This window comes from Condylura cristata, unplaced genomic scaffold, assembly GCF_000260355.1.
Source record: "Condylura cristata isolate star-nosed mole 26May11 unplaced genomic scaffold, ConCri1.0 scaffold00006, whole genome shotgun sequence".
Taxonomy (NCBI): Eukaryota; Metazoa; Chordata; class Mammalia; order Eulipotyphla; family Talpidae; genus Condylura; species Condylura cristata.
Window position 1 is genome coordinate 4,089,383 of NW_004567107.1, and position 24,452 is coordinate 4,113,834.

Genomic DNA, 24,452 nt, shown 5'->3' on the forward strand with positions numbered 1-24,452 from the left:
AAAAAAAAAAAAAAAGCTGAAGCCACTTCAGCATGAGTTCAATCCCTGCCCCGGAGGTGACCCACATGGCCCGCCTGCTGCTCCCCTCAGCACTGTACTTCGTCGATCTGCCTGTTCTGCTCCCCGCTCTGTCTGGTGAGGCCTCTCACCGCCCCTGAACCTCTGGCCTGTACCCCAGCTCTGTATGCATAAATAAATCAATCTTTAAAAACAAACAAAAAAGGGCTGTCCCTGGTGGCGCAACAGCATTGCAAGCTAGCTGCAACCGCTACAGTGCGAGTTGGATCATTCACCATTTTTCTTCAGTGATGGGCTTACTCCATTCAGCATAATGTCACCCAGGTTCATCCTTGTAATGGCGTGAGTCAGAATATCCTTCCTTTTTAAGGCTGAAGAATATCCTGTTATATAAATATATTGCTCTTTGTTCATTCATCATCTGTCAATAGACATCTTCTCCAGACACCCTGTTTTCACTTTTTTCTTTTGAAAGATTTATGTTATTTATACACATCAGAACAGAGGTACAGGCCAGAGGTGTGGGAAGTGAGAGGACTCCCCAGAGACAGAGTGGGGAGCAGAACAGGCAGATGCACTGAAACACACTGCTGAGGGGAACAGCAGGAGGCAGGAGAGGTCTGCTGGGCCCTGGGGGTCACTCCCTGCCGGGATCAAACTCATGCTGCAGCGGATACAGCAGCTTGATAGCCCTGGGTCTTTAACCCCTGGCCACCAGGGAGGCCCCTGGGGGCCTCATTCTTGATATACCCCTTTGAAGTACAAACGTTTTTCATTTTAATGAAATCCAGTTTGTCTATATTATCTGCTACTAATGATTTTGGCACACTAACAAACCATTGCTTAAGCTAAAGTCAAAGTCTTAGTCCTACATTTTATTTCTTATTGTTATTCCTATTTTTTCTGGCATATATTTCTTTTCTCTTCTTTCTTTCTTTTTTTTTTTTTTTAACAAACATGCATTACTTTGGTAACTTAAATCGCCACACTTTTTAAGGGACTAAAAACGGAACAAGTACCTTCCCTGGAGGCGCAAAGGGTTAAATCTCATTACTGTGAAGCTGTCCACAGCCACTGCAGCAGTTCAATTCCCTGCCACGGAGGTGACCCATATGGGGCAGCAAACCTCTCCTGTCTCCCCGCTGCTCCCCTCAGCAGTGGGAACGATGGGCCTGTTTTGTTACCACTCTATCTGATGAATCCGTCTCACTGCCCTCCCCACCTCTGGCCTGTACCCCAGTTCTTGTATGCATAAATAAATAAATAAAAACGGAACAAGCAAAATGGCACATGGTTAAAGACCACATGTCTAGCGATCAGAATTGCAAGAGGGTTTTGCCAAGAGAGGGTTCCTCAGGAGAGTAGCGTCTACACTGAGCGCAGAGTGAAGGAGTGTCCCGAACTTAGACTGCAGCAAGAAGCGTGCTTTGAGACTATGGGAGGGAGAGAAGCTCGTTACAGAGAGGCAATCAGCTTCAAGCCTTCTCAGATGCAGCGGGGAGGAGGTGCAGAGCAAGGGGAGGAGGCAGGCTAGGAACTGGGAGGCGGGGCAGATCAGCCTTGTGGTCTGTGGTGAGGGGTGTGAGCAGAGGGGTGCTCTGGTCACACGTAAGTTGGAACAGTGACTCTGGAAACCTGGGGGGAGGAGGGAAAGGAGCGGGGTGTGCCGCGGGGGGCCGCTGCAGAAATGCAGAGGCTGATGGTGGGCCCAGTCGGGAACTACACGGGGAGAAGGGGCTGGTGCGGGAGATCCTAGTCGCCAGCCGACTGGACCGAGAAGGTCGCGGGGGCCCCAGATCGCCTCCGGATGTCGCAGTCGACGGCCCTTCTCTAGCTGGACCAGTGGCAGCGCTCTAGGGGGGCGGCGACAGGCGCTGGGGGGAGCGAGCGCCGCACCTGCGGGGACCGGAGGAGGAGCCAGCCCCGGGGGCCAACCAGGCTCTCGAGACGCGGGTGAAAGGGCGGCGGAGTCAGTCCCGCCCTTAACCTCCACCTGGGCGCCGGGCAGGGACTGCACCCCGAGTCCCCCGAGCGGGCTCCCAGACGCCGGGGGGAGCCCGCGAGCGGGGCCCTCACACCCAGGGGCACATCCCGCTCAGGCGCCCACTAGCCGGGAGAAGGGCGGACGCGGAACCCCGGAACCTTCAATCCCCGCCACCCGGGTTCGCCGCAGGAACAGTTGGGGGACCCGTTCGCGGTTGCTAAGGGGCGGCCCCGGAAGTGACGCGCCGGGTTTGTTGACAGCGGAGGCGGCTTGCGGCTTGCGGCTTCGAGCCTTAGGAGCAGGATCGGGGGAGGGGCCGGGCCCCGGAGTCAGCACCCCGCGGCCCTCAGCCCCGCCCGCAGCCCTAAGGGCAAGGTAACGGCCACCGGGCCCCCGGCGCGACCCCTTCCCACCAGAGGCTCCAGCTCCCGGGATCCCAAGCTCCGCCCCGCCGCCCCCAGTCTCCCCCAGACCCCGGCCCGAGCCTAACGAGATCCCCCGCCTCCACGGCGCTCCGACCCCCGATTTCCCAGGCCGCATCCTCCGCTCCGGGCCGAGCAAGCACCCCATCTGCTCCCGGGGCCAAAGAATGTTGCGTCTTTCTCCCTGTTCCTGCTCGCAAGTGCACCGGTTGCAGCCACTTACACAGATCCAGCTCGGCCCGGGGTGGGAGGGCTCCCTTCTCTACCCCTGCTGAGAAACGGAGCTCCCTTCCTCCAGAGAGAAAATGACGCCCTATTGGACGCCCCTACAAAATGGGGGATCGCAGTAGGACTGAAAGAGACAGCCTCTGCCCCTCCTACCTGTTGGATGAGCGCGAGCTCCCCCAAAGCCGTGCGCTTAAGCACTCAATGCCGGCTTGAATTCTGGATAACTCTCAAAGGGATGTCAGGTGGAAAAGGGATGGGGTGCGCTTGAAACTTGGGGGGCAGGGGAGCCCCATAGGTGAGTTGAAAGTATACTGTTCTGGCCCTGGCCCTCTATCTCTGTGGGGGGAACATGATCTGGTTGCTTTTTTGCCCATTGAGTTCAAGATTCCCCGCCTTTACCTGTGCCTTTCCGTGCCTTTGGACTTTAAAAAGGAGGTGACGGTAGATTCCGGGGGAAAATCAGCCCGTGGTATTTCCCACAGAATGTTTTTCTTCACGGTTCAAAATGATTAGAAAGAACATTGAAGGCAGCATTGAAAAGAGTCACTTTTGAGCAGGAGGTGGTGTCAAGGATAAGGGACTCTCTGTTTCTCTTCATTTGTTCATTCATACGGCAAACAATAAGCATATAATATGTGGGGTGCTAATAAGCGACATGAAGAAGCATAAAGCAGGAAGGGCCATGGAAAGGCCCAGAGAATGGGAGCCCCTTTTCGTAAAGGGTGGTCAGAGCAAGTTGAAGCAGAGGTCTGAAGGGAGCAAGGGAGCCAGTCTGAGGAGCTTTGGAGCTGGGTATTCAACAGCAGACGCGAAGGTCCCGAGAATGGTGGTTGTGTTTTTCAAATTTATTTATTTGTGCATACAGAACCAGGGTGCAGGCCAGAGGTGAGAGGACTCACCAGAGACAGAGCGGGGAACAGAACAGGCAGATGGACGAAGTCCCCTGCTGAGGGGAGCAGCGGGCGGACCAGGAGAGGTCTGGTGCGCCGTGTGGGTCACCTCCGGGTGGGGATCGAACACGCACTGAAGTGGCTGTGGTTAGCTGCGCCACCACAGAGGGTACCCAGAGAGGTTTTAAGAAACCACAGAACTGCGCTTTACCCCACTGCGCCACCACAGAGGGCCCCCAGAATGGTTTTAAGAAACCACAGGATGGCAAGAGTGAATCATCGGAAGGGCGGTGGGTGGGGGTGGCAAAGGAGAATAGAGCCCAGATCGTGGTGGGGGCTCTCGGGCTGTCCACGTGACACGGGGTCATGACATGCTAGCGGGCGCTCTTGCTCAGTTGACGTATCTGGTGGCTGGAGAAAACCCAGATTTGCTTTAGATGCCAGCCAGCCCTGGTGCTTGGCCTGGTGGTGCCAGTACTCTTTCCGTCTCTGTAATGACCATTGCTGCCATAAATACAGAAATGATGGCCGTTCAGTCAGGTCGTGCTGCTGCTTCCTGGTTGGGAGAACCTGGGCAAGGCCCCTTTGCCCAGCTGTTGCCCTCTGTGTACGTGGGGTGTCGAGAGACCCCACCCTGGAGTGCCCAGGGCTCAGTGTGCACGCATCCAGTGCTCGGGGCCTGCCGGCGTGATGACAGTGACAGTGGGGACCTGTGTGCACGTGTCTTCCTCTAGACTTTTGGCACTAGCTGGTGGTGTCACTGGCTCTGGCTTCAGAATTTTGAGGGGCGGTGAAGGAGACGAGGCATTGCTGTCAGCCCTCGGTGGTAACAGTGATGGCTTATCCTACTGGAAGATGGCAGCTTGGTTGTGACTTTTTTGGTGCTAGTGATGGGGCCTTTTGAAAAGCTCCCAGCAGATCCCCATTGTGCCACACTTTTTGCAGAACGGGAGTGTTGAATGAAATAAAGATGACGGAGACCTGTCAGGAGCGCAAGGTAGGGCAGCCCTAGCCATGTGGTTGAGGTGTGCATGGCTCATCTGCTTGCGGATACAGTTGATTCTAGAAGTGTCCAGCAGAGGCAGAAATTTTACAGCCTGCCTTACAGGAAGCAGAGAGAGGTTCGTCTTCTTCCTCACGCCCAAGCCTGGAATGTGTCATCCAGCTGGGCCATAAGCTGAGCATAAAGGTTTAGGTGCTGAGAGGCAGCCTGTCAGAGCAGGCTGTTGTGTCTAGACCTTGGACTGGCCACCTGGGGCCTGGGTCCAAGTCCCGGCTCTGCTGCTGCCCACTTTGTCAACATGGGCATGTCCTGCTTCCTCCCCGAGCTCTACACCAACTCTGAAGACAGTCGGGAGACTGGGGAGAGACAGGCTGTGTGTGCATTCCACGTGCTCCAGCTCCCTGCCCAGGTGCTCTCGTTGACACCACCAGAATTCTGCAGACAAATCTTGGGGCCCCACTAGGCAGGAGCTTCCGTATCTTTGCTGTTCTTGACTCCTGAGATGTGCATTCAGAGACTCCAGTTGGTCACCAGTTTGGAGACCAGTGTCCTGTGTCTGGCTCAGTGGCTGAAGATCATTTCTGGCCTGGGAGCCGAGCACAAGGGTTTCTCAGAGCATTGTCCTTAGCGGCCCCTCTGGCGCTGCTGGGTAGCACCTCCTGCCACCATTCCATGTCATCTCAGCAACTCCATGAGGCCAGTGCCTGGTGCACCACCTTGGCAAGTAAGGACCCGGGTCAGCACTGAGGCTGGGGTCCCCTGGAGCAGGGGCTGCTTCCCCCGCAGCAGCCAGGCACACATTCACTGCGTCTGAGCTCGGTGGCGAGGAAGCAGAGGGGCAGCCGAGGCTTGGAGAAATGGCTCCTGCCTTTGGCGTAGTGGCAGGCGTGCCAGGCTGACTGAGCAACCTTGGGCAAGTCGTTGCACATCTGCAGACCATAGTTTCTTCATCTCCGAGCCAAATGTACTGTGCCCCTTGTTATTATAGCTCTGTGGCCTCCATGAGAACATGCACGGAGAGCCAGGAACCGTGCCTGCCTGTCACAGGTGTGCGCGGACCCATGCGTGAGTGCACTGTCCATGCAACTTGCTTGGCAACTCAGCCGCAGCTACCTCATCTGCAAGTTGCAGATTATAATCTGCTTGTGTGGCTGCTGGGTTCTGGCATATTCTAGCAGGGTCTGGAATATCCTTGTGCGCAGTATAGGCGTCATCAGGGTGCCCCTGACCCTCCCCATCACCCTTTCCCTCAGTAGACCGGGGTTCCACACAGCAGCCTCTCACCCTCAGAGACTGGCAGGGGACCTGCTCCCCTTCCTGGGAGGCTTCCAGCGTCCACTAACAGCACGTCTGTTTGTGTCCACCCCCCACCCCGGCTCCTGGGTTAAAATTTCACAGGTGGGCATCGCTCCAGGGTTCAGGGCTTTTGGCTCCCAGCATCTCTGTTGGCTGGTGTCACGGACGCTGGATCCCCTGTTTCCTTTCTGGACCTCAGTTTCTCTGTCCCATCCACTGGGTGGACAGAGCAGTGATAGGGAGAAGCCTGGTCCATAGCTGTGTGGTCTGGGGCAGACCACCACCCCTCCATGACACAAGGCAGCGAGCTCTGCCAGCTGGTGCTGTGGTCTGCGCACTCAGCTTATTCTGTTGGTGCCAGCATGGGCCGCGTCATTGATCCAGGCACTTGCAGGAAGCCAGGGCTCCTTCCTTCAGGAGCTGCGAGCTCCGAATGGGTCTTCGACCCATTGTGTAGCATGAACGGTGAACCCGCTACGAATGCAAGATCCATGGGGTCGTCCCTTGGTTGGCTCCGTCGGGGCCTGGTTCCTGTCCTCAGGGAAGTGCTAGTTGTTGGGGGCGGGGGGGGTTTGGGGGCGGGGACGTGCCCAGTGAAGGCCTCGCTGAAGAAGCCTCAGAGGAAGCCAAGTGGTGAAGGGGCCAGGAAGGACAGTGCCCAGGGAAGACTTTGCTGAGAGGCTGCAGGGGTGAGGGAACAGCACGTGAGCTAAGTGGAGGACAGTGCAGAATGTGGGCCGGAGTGGCCCAGGGCGGTGACCTGGGGGAGGCACAGAATGTTATTTGGGGCAGGAGCAGTGTTCAGAGTACAAAGTAGAGTGACCCATTGAAAGAGAGCGCACTGAGCAAGGTCCAAAGGTGACCTTGTGCGGATGGCCAAGCTGGAGTCGGCGGTGAGTGGACACCAAACAATTAGGCCAGAAAACTGGGTCAAATCCTGGAGGTCTTGCATGATGGGAAAAGATGGGATTTGTGGGTGCCTAGGGGTGCAGGGCACTTCTCCCGGCTGCCAGTGACTCCCCCTCTGGCTTTGGTTTCCCAGACAAAAGCAGCTGCTAGGCTCTTGGAGATCTGAAAGTGAGTGAAGCCTGGGGAGGGTCATACCCAGGGTCCAGGCACCCTCAAGCCTGGTACAATGGGCTCAGGGCAGGAGGCCCTGGCACACGGGCCCAGGCCTGGAGCTGAACAGAAACAGACTCTGTTCTGTTTGGGGACCAGGGCAGGTGAGGTCGGAGAAGGGGGGTGATGACAATGATGATAGCTACTATTGTCTTTAAAAAAAAAAAAAGTATGTTATGTGTACAACAGCTGAGGTACAGGCCAGAGGGTGAGAGGAGTCACCAGAGACAGAGTGGGGAGAACAACAGGCAGATGGACACTGCTGAGGGGAGCAGCAGGGAGACAAGAGAGGTCTGCGGTGCCATGTGGGTCACCTCCCTGGTCGGGAATTGAACTGGTGCTGAGGCGACTGCAGCTAGCTTCGCAGTGCCGCGCTTTAACCCATTGCACCACCAGGGGGCGCTCTCTCGCTTTAACCTGTTGTGCCACCCGGTCCCTTTCGCTGTCCTTTGTGAGATGCCAGTTCACAGCCGTTGCCCATTTTTTAACTGGATGCCGTGTCTTTGAAAATCTGATCTGTAGAAGGTGCTGAGATACTCTGGGCACGAGCTGTGTGCCGGTGGCGTTACCGGACGGCCTCCTGCTCAGCTGCACTGTCTCAGGTGTTTGTTGATGGACAGGTGGCACGCTGGGGCTTCCAAGTGCTCTTTATGTCTGTGGCCCTTGGGTTACCTGGCTCAGGACGTACTGCTGCTCCAAAGCCTGAGTTTGGTTCGAGAAGCTGAGTGGCCGACCCGCACACGGAGGCCCATGCCACCTCAGATTACTGTTGTCTTTGTGCACACAGAAGTATCCTACTCCCATGTGGATTGGCTCTCCACTTCCCCATGAGCACTTGCGCCTCTGTGTCGCGCTGAAGTCCCTGCCACCGTCAGCTCACGCAGATGGCCGGCGCCTGCGCGTCCTCCAAACACCACCGGCTCACCTGTCCAGAGAAGCTGACCCCACGGCTTTTGGCCTGACCCCAGGGCTCTGCATCCATCACCACAGTCCACCCTCGGACACTCCCTCACCCATGAGCGGTCCAGTCCGCCTCCCGGCCCTCCGCAGCCACTAGCCCGCTCGGGTCTCTGGGGACCTGCTTGTTTTCTTAGGACATTTGTGTCTTGGACTCATGCCTGGGTCACTTGGCCAAGTCTCTTCCCCACTTAGCATTGAGTTTGCGAAGTCCTGTGCGCTGGGTGGGTCAGGGCGTCCTTCGCCTGCGTCCGGTAGGGCCGAGTGAGCCCCCCTTGGGTGCTGGACCCCTTCGTGGGTGAGTGTGCACGATGGAGTTCGTGTTGCTCCGCCCGGGAGCTGGGAGGAGCAGCTGCTGTAGAGCCCCGTGCCGCTTCTCGTGGACGGGAGAGTGGCGCAGCGGAGAGGGAGGAGCTGGAGTCCTGGCAGCTGGCCCGGCGCGGCTTCCTCAGTCTCTCCACCAGAACGTGACCTCGTGGCTCTGGCCCACCGCGCTGCTCACCTGGCTGCTTTCCCACCCCGTAGCTGTGGCGCTGCCAATGACCCTGTGAGAGCCGCGCGGACTCGCCCCGGGACTGTCCTGGAGCGGCCCTGCTGCGTGCCCATGATGGCGTCCGACACTCCCGAGTCGCTGATGGCGCTCTGCACCGACTTCTGTCTGCGCAACCTGGACGGCACCTTGGGCTACCTGCTGGACAAGGAGACCCGGAGGCTGCACCCGGACATCTTCCTGCCCAGCGAGATCTGCGACCGGCTCGTCAATGAGTGAGCAGCGGGGGCGGGGAGAGATCGGAGCCCCTGTGCGTGACCCCATGGGTGCAGCCACGATACTTACGTGCAGGACATGCCGGCATGTCTGCAGTTGAAAGGGCACAGGCATGTGCATGGAGTGCGGAGGGAGGAACTGGGGTGCACAGGAAGGGGTGGTGTGGACTTCCGCAGCCCGGAGCGTATCAGGGAAACCGCAGATGTGCTCCACGCCCATGTGAGGGCGCAGCAGCCTGCACATGAAGGGGAGTCACGCACCAGCCTGCGTGCGCAGGGGGCTCGTGCCTGCCAGCACGTGTCCACAGACGGTGGCAGGTCCACGCACCCAGTGCCTGGCCGTGGGTCCATGACCGGGTTGAGAAATCCACACCCCTGCAAGGGGCTCCCCACCAGGAGAGGGTCCTGGAAGCGCGAGGATCACTGGCGTCCGGGAGTTCGGTGTAGATGTGTGGAGGGAGTGGTTATGTTACAGGGCAGGGGGAGGGGCACCCCAGCACCCCCAAACCTGCCCACTCTAATTAAGCTCTGCCAGCTGCCATGTCAAGACAAAACATTAAGGTCTTTCACGGAAAGGGACTTTCATACGGTGAGTGTGCAATTCAGACAAGACGACGAACGTCGTTTCTGAATCAAGCACCCAAAGTGGCCCGTCCCCTCGGGGGTAAAAGTCCACCCGAACGGGACCAGCCCAGAGCGAGGCCTGAAAGCCCGACCCGGTCTGAAACCCCTTCTGGCGGGACCCATCGGCAAGGGTCAGCAACGGCCAGACCAGTCTGGGAGGAGAGAGCCAAATCTAAACCAAGATAAGCCACGGTCACCTCCCACGGCCGCTGGCCCGCGTCTGTGTCACCCGGCACAGGGCCGAGAGACAAGAGCCGCTTCCTCACATGTCTCTGCTCCTGGGTCCCCTCAGGTCTCCTGCTGGCTCCATCCTGCTTCCTTCCTCTTCAGGCTCCTCTCCAGATTCTCCTCCCTGCTTGGCTCCACCTCTTTTGGGTGGGGCAGGGAACCGGGAGCGTCCCCTTTCCCGGGGACCCCCAGTTCCAGTTAGCCCAGACTGTGGTGTGTGCGCGTGGGAGCCTCTGTGACTGGAGGACAGAGCCTGCCTTGTCCCAAGGTTCTGCGTGCGGAGTGCAGCTCAGGCTCGATGGACATTTCACAGACCAGAGTGAAGTCCATCTCCTGGATGAGGAAACTGAGTCGAGAAACGCTGGGTTACTTGTGTGAAGTAGCCTGGGGAGTGAGCGGCCCCTCAGGATTACACTCTAGAGTGTCTGACTCCCCAGCATTTCCCGACCGGCCAGGATTCCTGTGAGAGCTGCTTTGCCTATGGGCCTCTCTGGAGTGCCTGCCCTCCACCCAGCTGGGGACTCTAAACCCTTTGCTTCATTTTCCTGCTGGCTAGGGGGCTGGCAGGGTCAAAGAACAAGGATCAAGGATGAAGCCCCAGCTTAAAGGAGAGGCTCGCGCCCTCCCTGGCGGCGCAGCGGGTTAAAGCGCAGCACTACGAAGCTGTCCGCTGCCTCTGCAGCACGAGCTCCATCCCCGGCCAGGGAGTGACCCCAGGGTGCAGCAGACCCCTCCTGTCTCCCCACTGCTCCCCTCTGCAGTGGATTTCAGTAGCTCCGCCTGTTCTGCTCCCCTCACTGTCTCTGGTGAATCCTCTCACCCCCTGTACTTCTGACCTGTACCCCAGTTCTTGTATGTATAAATAAATAAATTTTAAGAAAACAGGAGAGGCTTGCGGACATGAGGAGGCCCTGGGGGGAGTGATATGCTGCACCTGGAGAGGAGGCGCACGTGAACACGCGTTTGGAAGCACCTGTGTGCTTGTGTGTGGGGCGGCAGTGAGATTTACTGCTGACAAGAGGCCCCTTCCTCACAGGAGGTCACCAGGGGCAGCTTTGGACGCTGGGGCTGCCCGTAATCCCACCTGCAGGAAGTCGGCTTCGACCGGGAGGCGGCGGAGACGGAGGCTGCTGCCTGGTGATCTGAGGGGGTTGGGGAGGGCCGGGCGCCTCCTGAGAAGCTCTCTGCTCCTCCAGGTACGTGGAGCTGGTCAATGCCGCCTGCAACTTTGAGCCTCACGAGAGCTTCTTCAGCCTCTTCTCGGACCCCCGCAGCACCCGCCTCACCCGCATCCACCTGCGCGAGGACTTGGTGCAGGACCAGGACCTGGAAGCCATCCGCAAGCAGGTGAGACCCAGACGGCCGGGCGCCGGGAGGCCGGTGGTAGTCAGGCCGGGGCCGCTGGCCCCCAGCGCGCCACCCCAGGCCTCTCCCTGCCCTTCCTCTCTGGGTCCACCCCGCCCGGGCCAGGACGAGGCCCCTGGAGCCCAGGAGCGGCCGGGAGTGGCGGACGTGAGGCCAGTGTGTGACTGTCCCCAGGACCTGGCGGAGCTGCACCTGACCAACTGCGAGAAGCTGTCAGCCAAGAGCCTGCAGACGCTTCGGAGCTTCAGCCACACCCTGGTGTCCCTGAGCCTCTTCGGCTGTGCGAACATTTTCTATGAGGAGGAGAACCCCGGCGGCTGTGAAGACGAGTGCCTCGTCAACCCCACCTGCCAGGTGCTGGTCAAGGACTTCACCTTCGAAGGCTTCAGCCGCCTGCGCTTCCTCAACTTGGGCCGCATGATCGACGGGGTCCCCGTGGAGTCCCTGCTGCGGCCGCTCAGCTCGCTGGCCGCCTTGGACCTCTCAGGCATTCAGACAAGTGACGCGGCCTTCCTGACCCAGTGGAAGGACAGCCTGGTGTCCCTCGTGCTCTACAACATGGACCTGTCTGACGACCACATCCGCGTCATCGTCCAGCTTCACAAGCTGCGGTGAGCTGCCGGCCCGGGGCTCGCCGGGCGGGAGGGGGAGGTGGGTGTTGGCCTTTCCAGAAGGCCCCCAGCCCCTGGCCTTCTAGAAGGTGGGGATGGAGGATGCCATCCCACTCCTGAAACCCAGTGTTTCAACCAGACCAAGGCTGCTCAGGGCACCTGGGTCACCAAGGGCTTTACCCAGCATGCCCTGCAGCAGCTAGGGCAGGAACAGGCCCTCCCCTGCCAGGCGCTGAAGGCGCAGGGGCCTCCTGGAGCTCCAGCCATGTCCCGCGCCTGACCTGTGCCCACACCCTGTCTCCAGACACCTGGACATCTCCCGAGACCGCCTGTCTAGCTACTACAAGTTCAAGTTGACTCGCAAGGTGCTGAGCCTCTTTGTGCAGAAGCTGGGGAACCTGATGTCTCTGGACATCTCTGGACACACGATTCTGGAGAACTGCAGCATCTCCAAGATGGACGAGGAGGCAGGGCAGACCAGGTGGGGCCCTGCCGCATGGTGGCCACTGGTGTCGTCACCGAGCTTCCCCGGTGCCAAGTGCTGTGCTGGGGCTAGAGATAAGGAGTCGCGCCCGCCTCTCAGTCTGCAAGCAGGCGGGCCCAGATAAGGCTGTGATGGGGGTGCACAGGGTCCTGGGCTGTGTGAGGAGGGAAGGAGGAGGGTGGCCGACTGGCCTCGGGATCCTGGTTGCTCATTCTGAGTTTACAGTGGGCACAGCGTGTGCAAAGGCTGGAGGAGGCGGGGGAGCGGGGAGGCGGGTGGAGCCCAGGGCGTCGTGTCAAGGGCCTGCCATGCACAGGTGTCACTGGGCAGGTTGCTTCCGGGTGGGTGCGTCAGGAGGCCTGATGGAGCCCATCCTGCTGGAATCAGCCATGGCCTCTCCGCGCTGAGCAGGGTTTGGTAGCTGAGCATGGTGGTCGCCAGGACATGAAGGTGAAAAATTCTCACCTCGATGGCCGGTAGCCTCTTCCAGAGCTGGCTACCTCACAGGTCCCAGGCTGCATGTTCTAGAATGTGTCTTTGCCACCCTTCCATGAAGACCCGAGGTGGATGGCCCTGAGCCTCAAAAAGAAGAAAGAGGACGAGGCCGGAGGGCTAGAAGCGGCCCCTAAGGCCAAGCCCAGCCGCCCCAGGCCTCTAACCCAGCACCCTCTTTCCCCAGCATCGAGCCATCCAAGAGCAGCATCATGCCTTTCCGGGCTCTGAAGAGGCCCCTGCAGTTCCTTGGACTCTTCGAGACCTCCCTGTGCCGCCTCACTCACATTCCGGCCTACAAAGTGAGGGGTGTGCAGGAGCGGGCCCGTTGGGCCCAGGGAAGGGAAGGGGCTTGGCTAGGGCCCCAAGATACCTGCTCTGTGACCTGGGGGGCCCACCCAGCCTCTGTGGGTTGTTCTGAGCATGCTCCATCCCCAGGTAAGTGGTGACAAGAACGAGGAGCAGGTGCTGAACGCCATCGAGGCCTACACGGAGCACCGGCCCGAGATCACCTCGAGAGCCATCAACCTGCTTTTTGACATCGCACGCATTGAGCGCTGCAGCCAGCTGCTGCGGGCCCTGAAGGTCAGCCCCGCCCGCCCGGGCCCTGGCTCCCTGCCCCACCTGGGGGCGTGGCCGTCTCCCCTCGGCATCCCCAGGGCAGGCCCCTGCCGGCTGACCTCTAGCACCTGGCCTGGCCCAGTCTCCCCAGGCTGCTCCTCCTCTGCTTCTGCCCTCAGAGGCAGCCCTGCCCCAGGGCTCGTGGCGCCCCCGCCTGTCCCGGGGCCGATTTCACCTCCAGGGCCCTGCCTGTCTCCATACAGCTGGTCATCACGGCCCTCAAGTGCCACAAGTATGACAAGAATATCCAGGTGACGGGCAGCGCTGCCCTCTTCTACCTGACCAACTCCGAGTACCGCTCCGAGCAGAGCGTCAGGCTGCGCCGGCAGGTCATCCAGGTGGTGCTGAACGGCATGGAGTCCTACCAGGAGGTGACGGTGAGCCCCGCCCGCGAGGGCCACGCGGCGTGCTCCCGCGCAGCCCTCTTCCTGCTGCTCGCCCGTGTCCCAGTGCTCTCGCCCTCTCTGGCCTGATTCAGTGCTGTCCCCGCTCCCTCCCACCCCGGCCGGCTTCACGCCCAGACTCCGGGCCTGGCATCAGAGCCCCCTGCCCAGCCCATCTCCCTCGACTGCCCTCCAGCCAGGACCCCGACTCCTGCCTCTGGATCTCGCTCCCGCCAGCTCCCCAGCCCTCCAGCCTAGAAACACCCGCAGGGGGTATTTTCAAGAGCTGCCTTTATGATAAAAGCAGTAACGGTTTCTGCTGTAGAAAAATTGGTACAAAGAAAATAAAAGCCCCCACAACCATGCCACCCAGTTGGCGTTTGGGGTAGCTGCTGTTCTGGGTGTGAGCCGGCACCCTAGTGTACTCGGTGGGATACTGCGTGCCCCGGCCGTGGGCCTGGTTTCCCAGTCTCATAGATCCGGACATCTCCCGTCTCAGCAAACACTTTTATAACAGAATTGCAGAGTTCTCTTCTGCTTACAGACATAAATGCCTACGGCAAATTCAGCAATACAGACGTGCTCTAGAAAGTGTAAACACCTGGGCCCCCCCGGTGGCCCAAGCGGTTAAAGTGCAGCACTATGACCCTGGCCACAGCCACTGCAATGCCAGTTTGATCCCCGGCCAGGGAGTGACCCACATGGCTCAGCAGGCCCCTCCTGTCTCCCGCTGCTCCCCGCAGCGGTGTATTTCAGTCCATCTGCCTGTTGTAATCCCCACTCCGGTGAATCCTCTTTCCCCCAGCACCTCTGGCCTACACCCCAGTTCTTCTATGTAAAATAAATACAATCTTTTAAAAAAGAAAGTGGGGAACCCCCCCCCCCCAGCGCTCCTTCCCCAGACAGCTGGCGGTGGTCGCTCAGCAGTGTGATTGTTGCATGACACTCGGGAGCCTCTTCAGGGGAGGCCACTCTGGTGGCAGCTCGGCCGGGGAGCAGGGCAGGGCTCCCCCGGGCGTAGGGGCTATGCCCACGGTTGGCTGTTTAGGCTGCTCTTTGTTGTTTCAAACAAGGCTTTGCTAGCTGCACTGAATGAATCATCTTTACAACACATGTCTACAAGTAGAATTGTGAGGCCGTGGGTATATGGTTTTTTTTAAAGTGTTTGGTATATTTCCTCGAACTCTCCTCCAGAAAGGCGGCGGTGGAGACATGGCCTCCGCGGGCACAAGGCTGTCCCTGCCCCGCAGCCTGCAGCTCCCACCTCAGAGCGACTGTTTGTTCTACACTGAGGTCAACTTTATAATCAAGTTTAAAAGGGTCCATTTTTTAATGAAAAAAAAAGTTATTTGAAGATCCCTAAGCAAATGAATAAACCCAGTCAAAGACTTGGAAATGAAAATAACAAGCTAGCACATTTCAACTCAAGAGATGGATGACAGATACCGTGGGTAAAGGTGGGGGAGACCACTCTCGGGCGCCCCCCACTGGTGAGGTAGGAATGATTCCACCTTTTGGGAGGGCAGTTTGGCAGAACTTGCCAAAACTCTTGGTGCATTGATGATTTGACCTAGCTGTTTTCGCACAGTTAGAAATATTCTTTTTTTTTTTTTAAGATTTATTTATTTATGTGTACAAGAACTGGGGTGTAGGTCAGAGGTGCAAGGATGGGGGGATGAGAGGATTCACCAGAGACAGAGTGAGAAGCAGAGCAGGCAGATCTACTGAAATAAATGGCTGAGGGAAGCAGCAGGGACACAGGAGAGGTCTCCTGCACTCTGGGGGTCACTCCCTGGCTGCGGATCCAACTTGTGCTGCAGTGGCTGCAGACAACTTCCTAGTGCTGAGACTTAACCCCCTGCACCACCAGGGAGGCCCCAGAAATATACACGGGGGCCTTGCTGGTGGAGCAAGGATTAAAGTCTAAACACTATCAAGCTATCGCCAGCCACTGCAGCTTGAGTTTGTCCCCGCCAGGGAGGGACCCCCATGGCGCAGCAGACCCCTCCTGTCTCCCACTGCTCCCCTCAGGGTGTTTCAATAGATTCGCCTGTTCTGCTCCCCACTCTGTTTCTAGTGAATCCTCTTACCCACCCCACACCTCTGGTTTGGACCCCAGTTCTTGTATACATAAATAAAATAAATCTTGGGAAAAAAGATACACATATACCACCTTGCTTGATTAAATAGAAATCAGAGGGCGCAGTCTCGCATGGCTCCCCACGCGGGGTTCCCTGCTGGGACAGCACCTCCTAAGGTGTCTACTCCTTGCCGGTGATAGAGGACGTATTTGGGACCAAGATGTATAACTTCCCTTCTCTACTCCAAATTCATGTTTATATTCACATGATGAAAAATCTGGAAAAATGTCCACCAAACTTTTGACAGTCATTACTTCTGGGAACTAAAATGGGCGCCTTAAATGTCCTGCTGAGTTTGATTTGCACATTTTACATGATTATTCGCTTTTATCATTGAAAGTTTTTTTCTCAAAAACATACGTATGGGGGGGAAGAAGTGACAAAAAGTTACCCAGGGGATAGGGGATATCCTGTGCGTGAATAGAGTATAATGAATTGGCAGAAGCAAATGATAAAGAGGAATTAAACGATAGGAAATGCGCTGAGAATACTGTAAAAGGAAGTCAGTCCGCAGATGATGCAAAGAAAAAATGAGGATGTGGGTAGACCAGTGCTCATCGCTGGTGTGAGTGTAGGCTGGGACTGCCACATGGGGGTGTGGTATCACCTGGAAGTTGAAGAGATGTACACCTTGCGACATCCAAGCTCCACCCAAGTGTGTCTTCCCTGGAGAAACTAGAGACATTGCTCTAAGTGGCCAACACTGCCGTCCACCCAGACATCTACTGATGGCTGAACAGATGAATGGGTTTTAGAATACTATGCTGCAATGGAAAATGAAAGCATTCCAGGCACCCGCAATAATAATGGTTAAGCCTTGCAAACCTTTATTGAATGAAAAGATGCTAGAAAATCAAAGAACAGGGAGAGGAACTTACAGTCAGGAGGTAGGTGTGGGGATTCCTGGGCGTCAGCAATGTTTAATTTCTTGAGCCAGGTGGCGCTTACATGGTTGTTAAAGGGCTTGTTTGCTTTATGATGAGCAGAAAGCTGTACATTTGGGGTTTGGTACTCCTGTATGAATATTATGTATTTCATGTTGTTTTAAATGTTTTGGTTTAAGAGTCTTGCAGTCCCCCCTTCCAGAAAATCTTCCTGGACACCCACAGTTGTGGATGATGTCCCATTTCTAGAGTCCAAGTCCAGCTCCCGAGTTGGCCCCTGACCTTGCCCCACTTGTGTCCTGATCCAGGTCCAGCGGAACTGCTGCCTGACCCTCTGCAACTTCAGCATCCCTGAGGAGCTGGAGTTCCAGTACCGCCGGGTCAACGAGCTCCTGCTCAGCATCCTCAACCCCGCACGGCAGGACGAGTCGATCCAGCGCATCGCTGTGCACCTGTGCAACGCCCTGGTCTGCCAGGTGGACAATGACCACAAGGAGGCCGTGGGCAAGATGGGCTTTGTGGTGGTGCGTGCCGGCAGGCTGCCTCTCCCCCTTCCTCTCATGGGGCTCTGGAGGTGGACCTGGGCCAGGTGTGGGAGGGAGAGGGTGTGCTGAAGCATGAAGGATTTGGGCTGGATCAGAGGAAGAACTTCCAGACAGCTCAAGTTGCCCAAGCATCCCCTAGAACACTGCCACTTTCTCCCAGCCCCCCCACTGTCCATGAGGCCCGCCCTGTGCCAGCCACTCCTGCCTCTCCAGACCAGGTGTCCTGGTACAGCATCCCAGAGGGCATTAAATAAGTATCTGAGGGCCCCAGTTAACAGCAGCCTCCCGGTGGGGCTGCAAGCGTGCACCTCCTGGTATAGGGCTGGGGGACTGTGTGGAGGTGATGTTTGCTGAAGGAGGGAAGATTGGGGAAGATGCTAGAGAGCATCCAGCTCTTCTCTTTATCTTGGGTGAGGTGAGGCTGTCAGAGGGGAAGGCGGGCCCACAGCCACACAGGAGTGGAAGGGGTCGGGACTGAGACCCAGTGCAAGAGCCGAGGGTCTGTGAGTTGCGCTTCCCAAATAGATCTGCTGGTTCCAGCAGGACCCGTTGCCTGCAGTCGAGTCCCCAGCTCTACCCTCTCCACCTTGGTTTTGGGGGACATGGAGATCTTGAGCCCCCGCAAGTTCTTTCTCTGCCCACAGACCATGCTGAAGCTGATTCAGAAGAAGCTGCTAGATAAAATAGTAAGTTGAGTCTTGATGGGGCCGCCCTGCCTTTCCCCCAACCCAAGCAGGGACTGGTTTGCCCCAAGAATGTCCCTGTTTGGCTGGAGGAGCCACCGGGTGCCAGCAGCTGGCGGGCCTGTGTGGGCAAGCCTCTGCTGAGCGCCCTGCCCCCAGTGTGACCAGGTGATGGAGTTCTCCTGGAGCGCCCTGTGGAACATTACGGACGAGACGCCTGACAACTGCGAGATGTTCCTCAACTTCAACGGCATGAAGCTCTTCCTGGACTGCCTGAAGGTAGCCCCCGGGCCAGCTGCCCCTGGCCGACCCCTCACTCCCCCGCTCCCTTACCCTGGCCCAGCTGCTCTGGGCACCTTTCCTGACCCAGCTGGCTTAGCTGTGCATCCCAGAGCCCCTCCCAGGGGCCCCAGCCTGAGCCTCTCAGCAGGGCTGGCTCAGGCCCCTGGTCCGACAGGTGCCCACGGGGATGTTGGCTGGACAGAGTTCTGTCCAGTAGGGTGATCTGTTCATTCCAGAACCCACCATTCTCCCACTCTGGTTCCTAAGAACTAGTTCCCTTAAACTAATCCTCAGAGCTTTGGTGACTGGGACACACGTGTCCCTTCGGGTGTAGGGCCTTTTTTCCGCGGCAAAGAGAGCGTCTCCTCAGTCCCTCAGCATGTGCACCCAGCACTAGGTGCGCTAGAAGGGAGGAGGGTGGCATGTGGCACCCTCTCTGTCCAGCGAGAATGACAAGACAAAATCCCATAAAGCTTTTAGGTTAATACTACCGGGCAGTGAATAATCAGACAAACTGATAGGGCTCGGTGGCTCTCCTTTTGCCAGGAATTTCCGGAGAAACAGGAACTGCATCGGAATATGCTGGGACTCTTGGGGAACGTGGCAGAGGTGAAAGAGCTCCGGCCCCAGCTAATGACGTCACAGTTCATCAGTGTCTTCAGGTTGGTTCCGCTCGGTCTCCTTTCCCTTTTTACCCGGGTGTCTGAGCACCTAGGCTATACATGTCACCTCTGTCCTGTAATATGGTTTTTATTCTTTCAGTTCTCCATAAATGGTCCTCTTGTAGCTGTAGCTCATCTGTGACCTCAAGATCCTTTTAGAAATTGCCTGGGCATGGGTAACACATGATAGAGAAATACAGAGCTCCTCTGGCATCTGGTTTGTCGGTGGACGTTCGGCAGCTGGTATTTGAAGAGGGGTTTGGGGGCCAGGACGCCACAACTCCCTCTTCTTGGCAGCAATCTGCTGGAGAGCAAGGCGGACGGGATCGAGGTGTCCTACAACGCGTGCGGTGTCCTCTCCCACATCATGTTTGACGGGCCCGAAGCCTGGGGCATCTGCGGGCCCCAGCGGGAGGAGGTGGAGGAGCGCATGCGGGCCGCCATCCAGAGCTGGGACGTCAACTCACGGAGGAATATCAACTACAGGTGTGCGGGGGGCAGAGCCTCTGACCTTCCTTCCAGCCCCTGGCGTGGCCCCCACACGGCGCACACGGCCCCCGCCGCCCGCAGCTGAGCAGACGATCCACGCATATCAACACCTGCGTGTCCCCCAAGCCTGCTGCTTACAGACATGCTGCATGCTGTGGGGCAGGAAAGGGGGAAACGCAGTCGCACCCCGGGAACCAAACACAAGCGCTGCTCACCCCGCGCCCCGCCAGCGCCCCGCCAGCAGCTGCTGTCGCCCTCCCAGCCGGATTTACCTGCGTCCAGGGCAGCTGGCATCAGCTCCTACTGTCTTGAGGGTGAACTTCCAGCCGCGAGGTGGGGGGCTTGGCACTTCTGGACTCCAGGGGCCGTCAGGTTTGGGACACCCACACTGGGAGGGCCAGTCCCCCGCGCCTTGGGGACCGGCCAGTGACTGTTGTTCCGAAGGACAGCGGAGGTGGTGTCCATGACCCGGAGGGCCTGCATGTCCATCTTTCAGACTTTGGAACCATGGCTCCTGATGGGCAGCCATAGGGCTCCGGCGGGCAGCCACGCTGTCCTTGGCTCGCAGGGTGCCCGCGCCCTCCGAGCCGGCCTTGGCAGCTTCTGCACTCCCTCCTCAGTGTCCGTGCCCCTGACCTTTCTCACAAGGGAGGTCCCTCTGTGTGCTGGCCTGGAGGTGAAGGGCCAGGCGCCCCTTGGTCCCTTGCCGCCTGGTCTGTCCATAATTTGTCCACAGGACTCTTCAGAGAGGCCTCAGGCGTGACCTTGACTTCTCTTCTCACAGGTCGTTTGAGCCCATCCTGCGCCTCCTTCCCCAGGGCATCTCTCCTGTCAGCCAGCATTGGGCCACCTGGGCCCTGTACAACCTCGTGTCCGTCTACTGTGAGTACACGCGTGCCCTTTGTTCAGCCACGAACCCCTCACCGAGCTGGGCGCTAAGTCACGCCAGAGGGGCTGATCGTGGGAGAGGAGCATGCGCAGAGCTCCCACACGCCGCGAGAGCCAGCCCCACTCGCCGCCAGAGGCAGGCCTGTTCTCCACTCGCTGTTACTTTGAGCAAGTTCTCAGCCTGTGTGCCTCGTGTCCCTCACCTCTAAAATGGGATGATGATGGCACTTACCTCATAGGGTGGCAGTGCAGCCAGACAAGGGCCTCGCTCCGGAGCCGGCACCTGCCCACTGCTCAGCAAGCAGCCACCTGCATTGTTAGGACTCGAGGCCGGCCTCACTGTAGTGAGCGCCTTTCCACCCAGAGACGGCTTGGCCCAAGGAAAGCCCTGAGCTGGCACTCCCCAGCTAAGCCTTGGACTGACTGGGCCAGTCGCTTCACCTCTCTGTACCTCAGTTCTTTTATCTGTGACATGGAGCTTCCAAGGACAGCTCCTGCCACACAGCTGCAGAAGCCTCTGGAAATGCCCGTGTTCTCCAGGGAGCGAAAACCCTGCGCCAGGCACTAGAATGTTCTTTGACAGAGTCAAACATGAAACCAACGGTGGCTCTAGCCTGACGGGTCCCCAGGACCCCCTGGTGGTGGCTTGTTAGGGGTACAAATAGGGGTCAGTCTGTGGCTTCGGGATGGCCAGAGCAAGACTTTGACAGGGGCTTCTCAGAATTGGCACGTGCAAAGACCAGTTGGTGATATTTTCCACAGGGTGAGCTCCAGCAAAAAATGCAGTGACTGTGTAGCCGAACTTCCAGGGCAGGGCCTGCCCCAGGGAGCCACCCCTGCTTCTTCAGGGGGCTCGGCCTGCGCCCCGGGCTCACCCACGCCAGAGCCCGCACCCAGTCTGTGCGGGCTCATCCCGCCCCTCTGGAAAGGGAGGGCTGGCAGCCGAGGGCCACCGTGGGCTGATGGGGGGCCCACCTGATCTCCCCACAGCTGACAAGTACTGCCCCCTGCTGATCAAGGAGGGAGGAATGCCCCTTCTGCGAGAAGTGATCGCCATGGCCACCGCCCGGCCAGAGACCAAGGAAATGGCCCGGTAAGCCTGGCAGCGTTTCTGGGAGTGAGGGGCACGGGATCCTCTGGTGGACAAGAATGCCGAAACGCCAGGGGCACCTGGAGTGTGGTGTCACTTGGGCCATGATATGGCCAGAGAGACGGCTGCCGTCCACAGGCCTGTTCTCAGTGAGTTCCGCCTCTCACCACTGGGCGGTGAGCACGCCCGTTCAGAATTTTTTGCCATTTTGGCCAAAGCACTGCAGCGAGGCGAGGACAGGGTGGCAAATGCACTGCGGAGGCGGGCGGGGTGGCAGGCGCCAGGCCCTCGTGCAGAGGAGGCCGGCCTGACCCAGCCCGGCTCTGAGCTCCCCACGCAGAAGCTGTCGGGCAGTCCCCGTCACCGTGGGCAGTAGTGGCCCCGTCGGCTCCAGGGCTAGGATCTGTTCTGGAAGGGTGCGGAGTTAAGTTTGGCTCGGTTCTGAACCCCGACATCAAATACCTGGAGCCCAAAGATGCCCAACGGGACTCGAAGCCAGAGCATCACCTTGGTCTGGCAGAGGACTGAAATGCTCATCACTGACCTCCCTGCACCTGGGAGGGAAAATGAGGGGTTTCCAGACACCCTCCGAGAGGGCCATCTGGAGGGTGGCTGGGAGCCTGCCGGTCCTGCCCGCTTTCCGCGCCCAGCGGGTCCAGGAGGTGGTACGTGCCCAGGCAGTTGGGGATCCCCGACAACTTGGAGCATCTGTGACACCGAGGAGTGTCTCGAGCCGGCCTGACAGCAGTGTGAGTGGCACGACAGGGTGCTTAGGAGAGGTCACTGCCTGTCACGGCTCCTGTCCCCCGCAGGCGTCCCTTACTTCCCACAAGGCCCGGGGACACTCGGTAGCCCTGGAGGCAGCAGTGAAGCCAACCCAGCCCAGAGGCGCAGGGCCTGGGACACCTGGCAGCAGCGGGTCATCAGAGCCACCCAGAGATCTGAGCAGTGTTCCCAAATGCTGGGTATGGGTGACTGGTGTGCCCCAGTTTGGGGTCGCGAGTAGTAGACTGAGACAGAAAAGCACTGGCACACGCAGTGAGCAGGTGCGGCCAGAGGACGCGGGAGGGTCGCGAGCTGGCTCTCTGGAGCCCCTGACCAGGCCTGCAGGGCAGAGGGGGGGGGAGGAAGGAGGAGGGGAGACTGGGGCCTGTGGGGCCCTTCCCAGTACCCTGCACGGCGGCCGCCTGTCATGGCGTCCCAGCCAGCGCCTCAGCTGACAAACCCAGCGACCTGCCCCGGAGGGGCCAGCCGCCTCAGCCCTCTCCCATTGTCCCCAGCAAGGTGATCGAGCACTGCAGCAACTTTAAAGAGGAGAACATGGACACGTCCAGATAGAGGCCTGCGCCAGGCTGCCGCCGCTCTAGACCTCGAGGCCGGAAGCGCGCACAGCAGCCCAGCGGGCAGACCCCTGGGGGCTCCCACTGGAGGAAGGGACACGGGGACTTTTGCACAAGCGACGCTTTTCCTTAACATTAGTGAGATATATATATATTATATATATATATACATATATATATTATTTTTTTTTTTTTTGGTTAGGAAGTGTGAAGTTTGGTGTGTATGATTTCCGTACAAAAACAAACAAACAAAAAAACACTCCCTGAGTCCTTGCAGCTTTCTTGGCCATTCTCAAGCCCCATCTCAGAGCCTGCATCGCTGCCACACTCACTCCTGCCCCCGCCTCTCATGTGGGTGTCCGTGAAATGCCTCTCATGTGGGTGTGAAATGCCTCTCATGTGGGTGTCCGTCCTCTCCCAGCCACCTCACACCCTGGCCTCGCTTCCTTTTAAGAGAGGCAGCAGGCTGTTAACAAGCCCCCAGCGCCCTAACCCACCCGCCAAGGCCCGAGGACCCCATCTGCGTTCCTGACGGTGGCTGATGGCGTTTGGAGATTCACACTAGCCCCACTGGCTGTCCAGAACGCCTGGTGCTTCAGCTGTGGGCCCTCTGGGGCAAGGAAGAGAGCCACGCCTCCCTCCGGGCGGCCCCAGCCCCAGAGGACCCTCAAGGGGCGGGCGCAGTGCCCGGTGGCCCCCCGGGCCGGGCCTGCCTGAGGCCATGCTGCTACGGAGGCTGCCGCCTAGTCTCCCCCAGGTCCCAGGCTGTGGAAGGCCCAGCCCAGGGCTGGTCAGAACCGGCGATGCCACTGTCCTTCCTGCCACACAGACCCGGAGGTTGCCCCTGCCTCCCCGCCCGGAAGCCAGCACTTCCCGGGTCAGCGCCTGCTCTCTTCCTCCCCTGCCCCTCCTCTGGCCGCAGCACCCACGGTGCCCAGGCACCGCACCAGCAGAACTGAGCCTGCGTCATTCCCCCTGCCTGCCCTGCTGCCCAGAGGACCCCACACCCATCCCGGGCAGGCGGCCCCGGCTCCAGCCTCTCCTGGAGCAACAGGCAGACACCTCCAGACCAGCAGCCCGGCAGCCCACTGCCCTCAGGGGCCCTCCTGCCCTGCCCCGAGCTACCCTGGAAACCTGTGCTGTGTTCAGAGAAGTGTGAGACTTTGTAACTATCTGGAACTCTCCTTGGCCGCCTTGATGTAACTCTGAATTGCTGCTCCCTCTGGGGACGGGGTGCCGAGGCCCCTCCAGAACCAGGCCTGGGGAGCAGAGCTCACTAGGCAACTCTGGGGGGTGACTTTCTTCCTCCTTCCCTGGGCCTGTTTTGGGGGTCTCCTAGCGTTTCTTCCTCCAGGCAACATAGGTCTGGGGAACGGGGGGGAAAGGGGCTCAGCCTTGTCTCCTACAGGGGTCTTCCCTACGGACCCCAGGAGGGGCAGTTGCCTGTATCCCCTCCAGCATGGTGGTGGGCCGCCTCTGCCCCCTTCCCTGCTCATGAGGCTGAGCCACCCCCGCAGAGCTCACATCACATCGCTTTACCACCCGGGGTCTGGGAAAATGTCTGTACTTGGCAATGCCACAGAAATACATTTTGTGCAAAGTGAAGAAGAGTGTGGTGTCTTCTTTGTGGAAGGGGGTGTCAGAAGAGGGGCTGGGGCGGCTTGGCAGCAGGCCTTGAGTGTGGCTATCTGTGGTGGGGCGCGGGGGGTACCCTTTCAGTGGTCTCGGATGTCCGGCTCCAAGCCTGGGGACCAGTGCAGACGCGGGCTGGGGCACCAGCTTCTCGTGCTCTCCACACCCCTGGGCCCCGACACTTGAGGGGACAGCTGGTGGCTGGAGCAGCAGGGCTCCCGCCCAGGAGCCCAGCCTAACAGTGGAGATAAATGCCAAGTTGGACTGTCCCTCAGTGTGACAGCCCAGAGGCAGGGCCGCCTGTGGCTGCTGAGTGCCTGGGCTCA

At 58.8% G+C, this 24,452-nt stretch overlaps 1 protein-coding gene across 2 annotated transcripts; it reads left to right on the plus strand.

The window, feature by feature from the left end:
• Window positions 1-2,028: 2,028 nt before the first annotated feature.
• Window positions 2,029-22,753, plus strand: ZER1 (zyg-11 related, cell cycle regulator). Of its 2 annotated transcripts, none has more exons than XM_012721593.1 (16): window positions 2,029-2,377; window positions 8,443-8,682; window positions 10,731-10,881; window positions 11,074-11,510; window positions 11,815-11,991; window positions 12,674-12,788; window positions 12,925-13,071; window positions 13,311-13,478; window positions 16,824-17,039; window positions 17,705-17,746; window positions 17,903-18,022; window positions 18,572-18,687; window positions 18,985-19,173; window positions 19,961-20,058; window positions 21,055-21,157; window positions 22,435-22,516. In XM_012721593.1, exons 2-16 carry the CDS (start codon window positions 8,522-8,524, stop codon window positions 22,490-22,492), a joined length of 2,298 nt encoding a protein of 765 aa, XP_012577047.1. In that variant the 5' UTR covers window positions 2,029-2,377; window positions 8,443-8,521; the 3' UTR covers window positions 22,493-22,516. The 2 variants fall into 2 exon arrangements, with proteins under 2 accessions (XP_012577047.1, XP_004677327.1); XM_004677270.2 differs by having other exon boundaries at window positions 2,030-2,377; window positions 13,311-13,484; window positions 22,435-22,753.
• The last annotated feature ends 1,699 nt before the right edge of the window (window positions 22,754-24,452 follow it).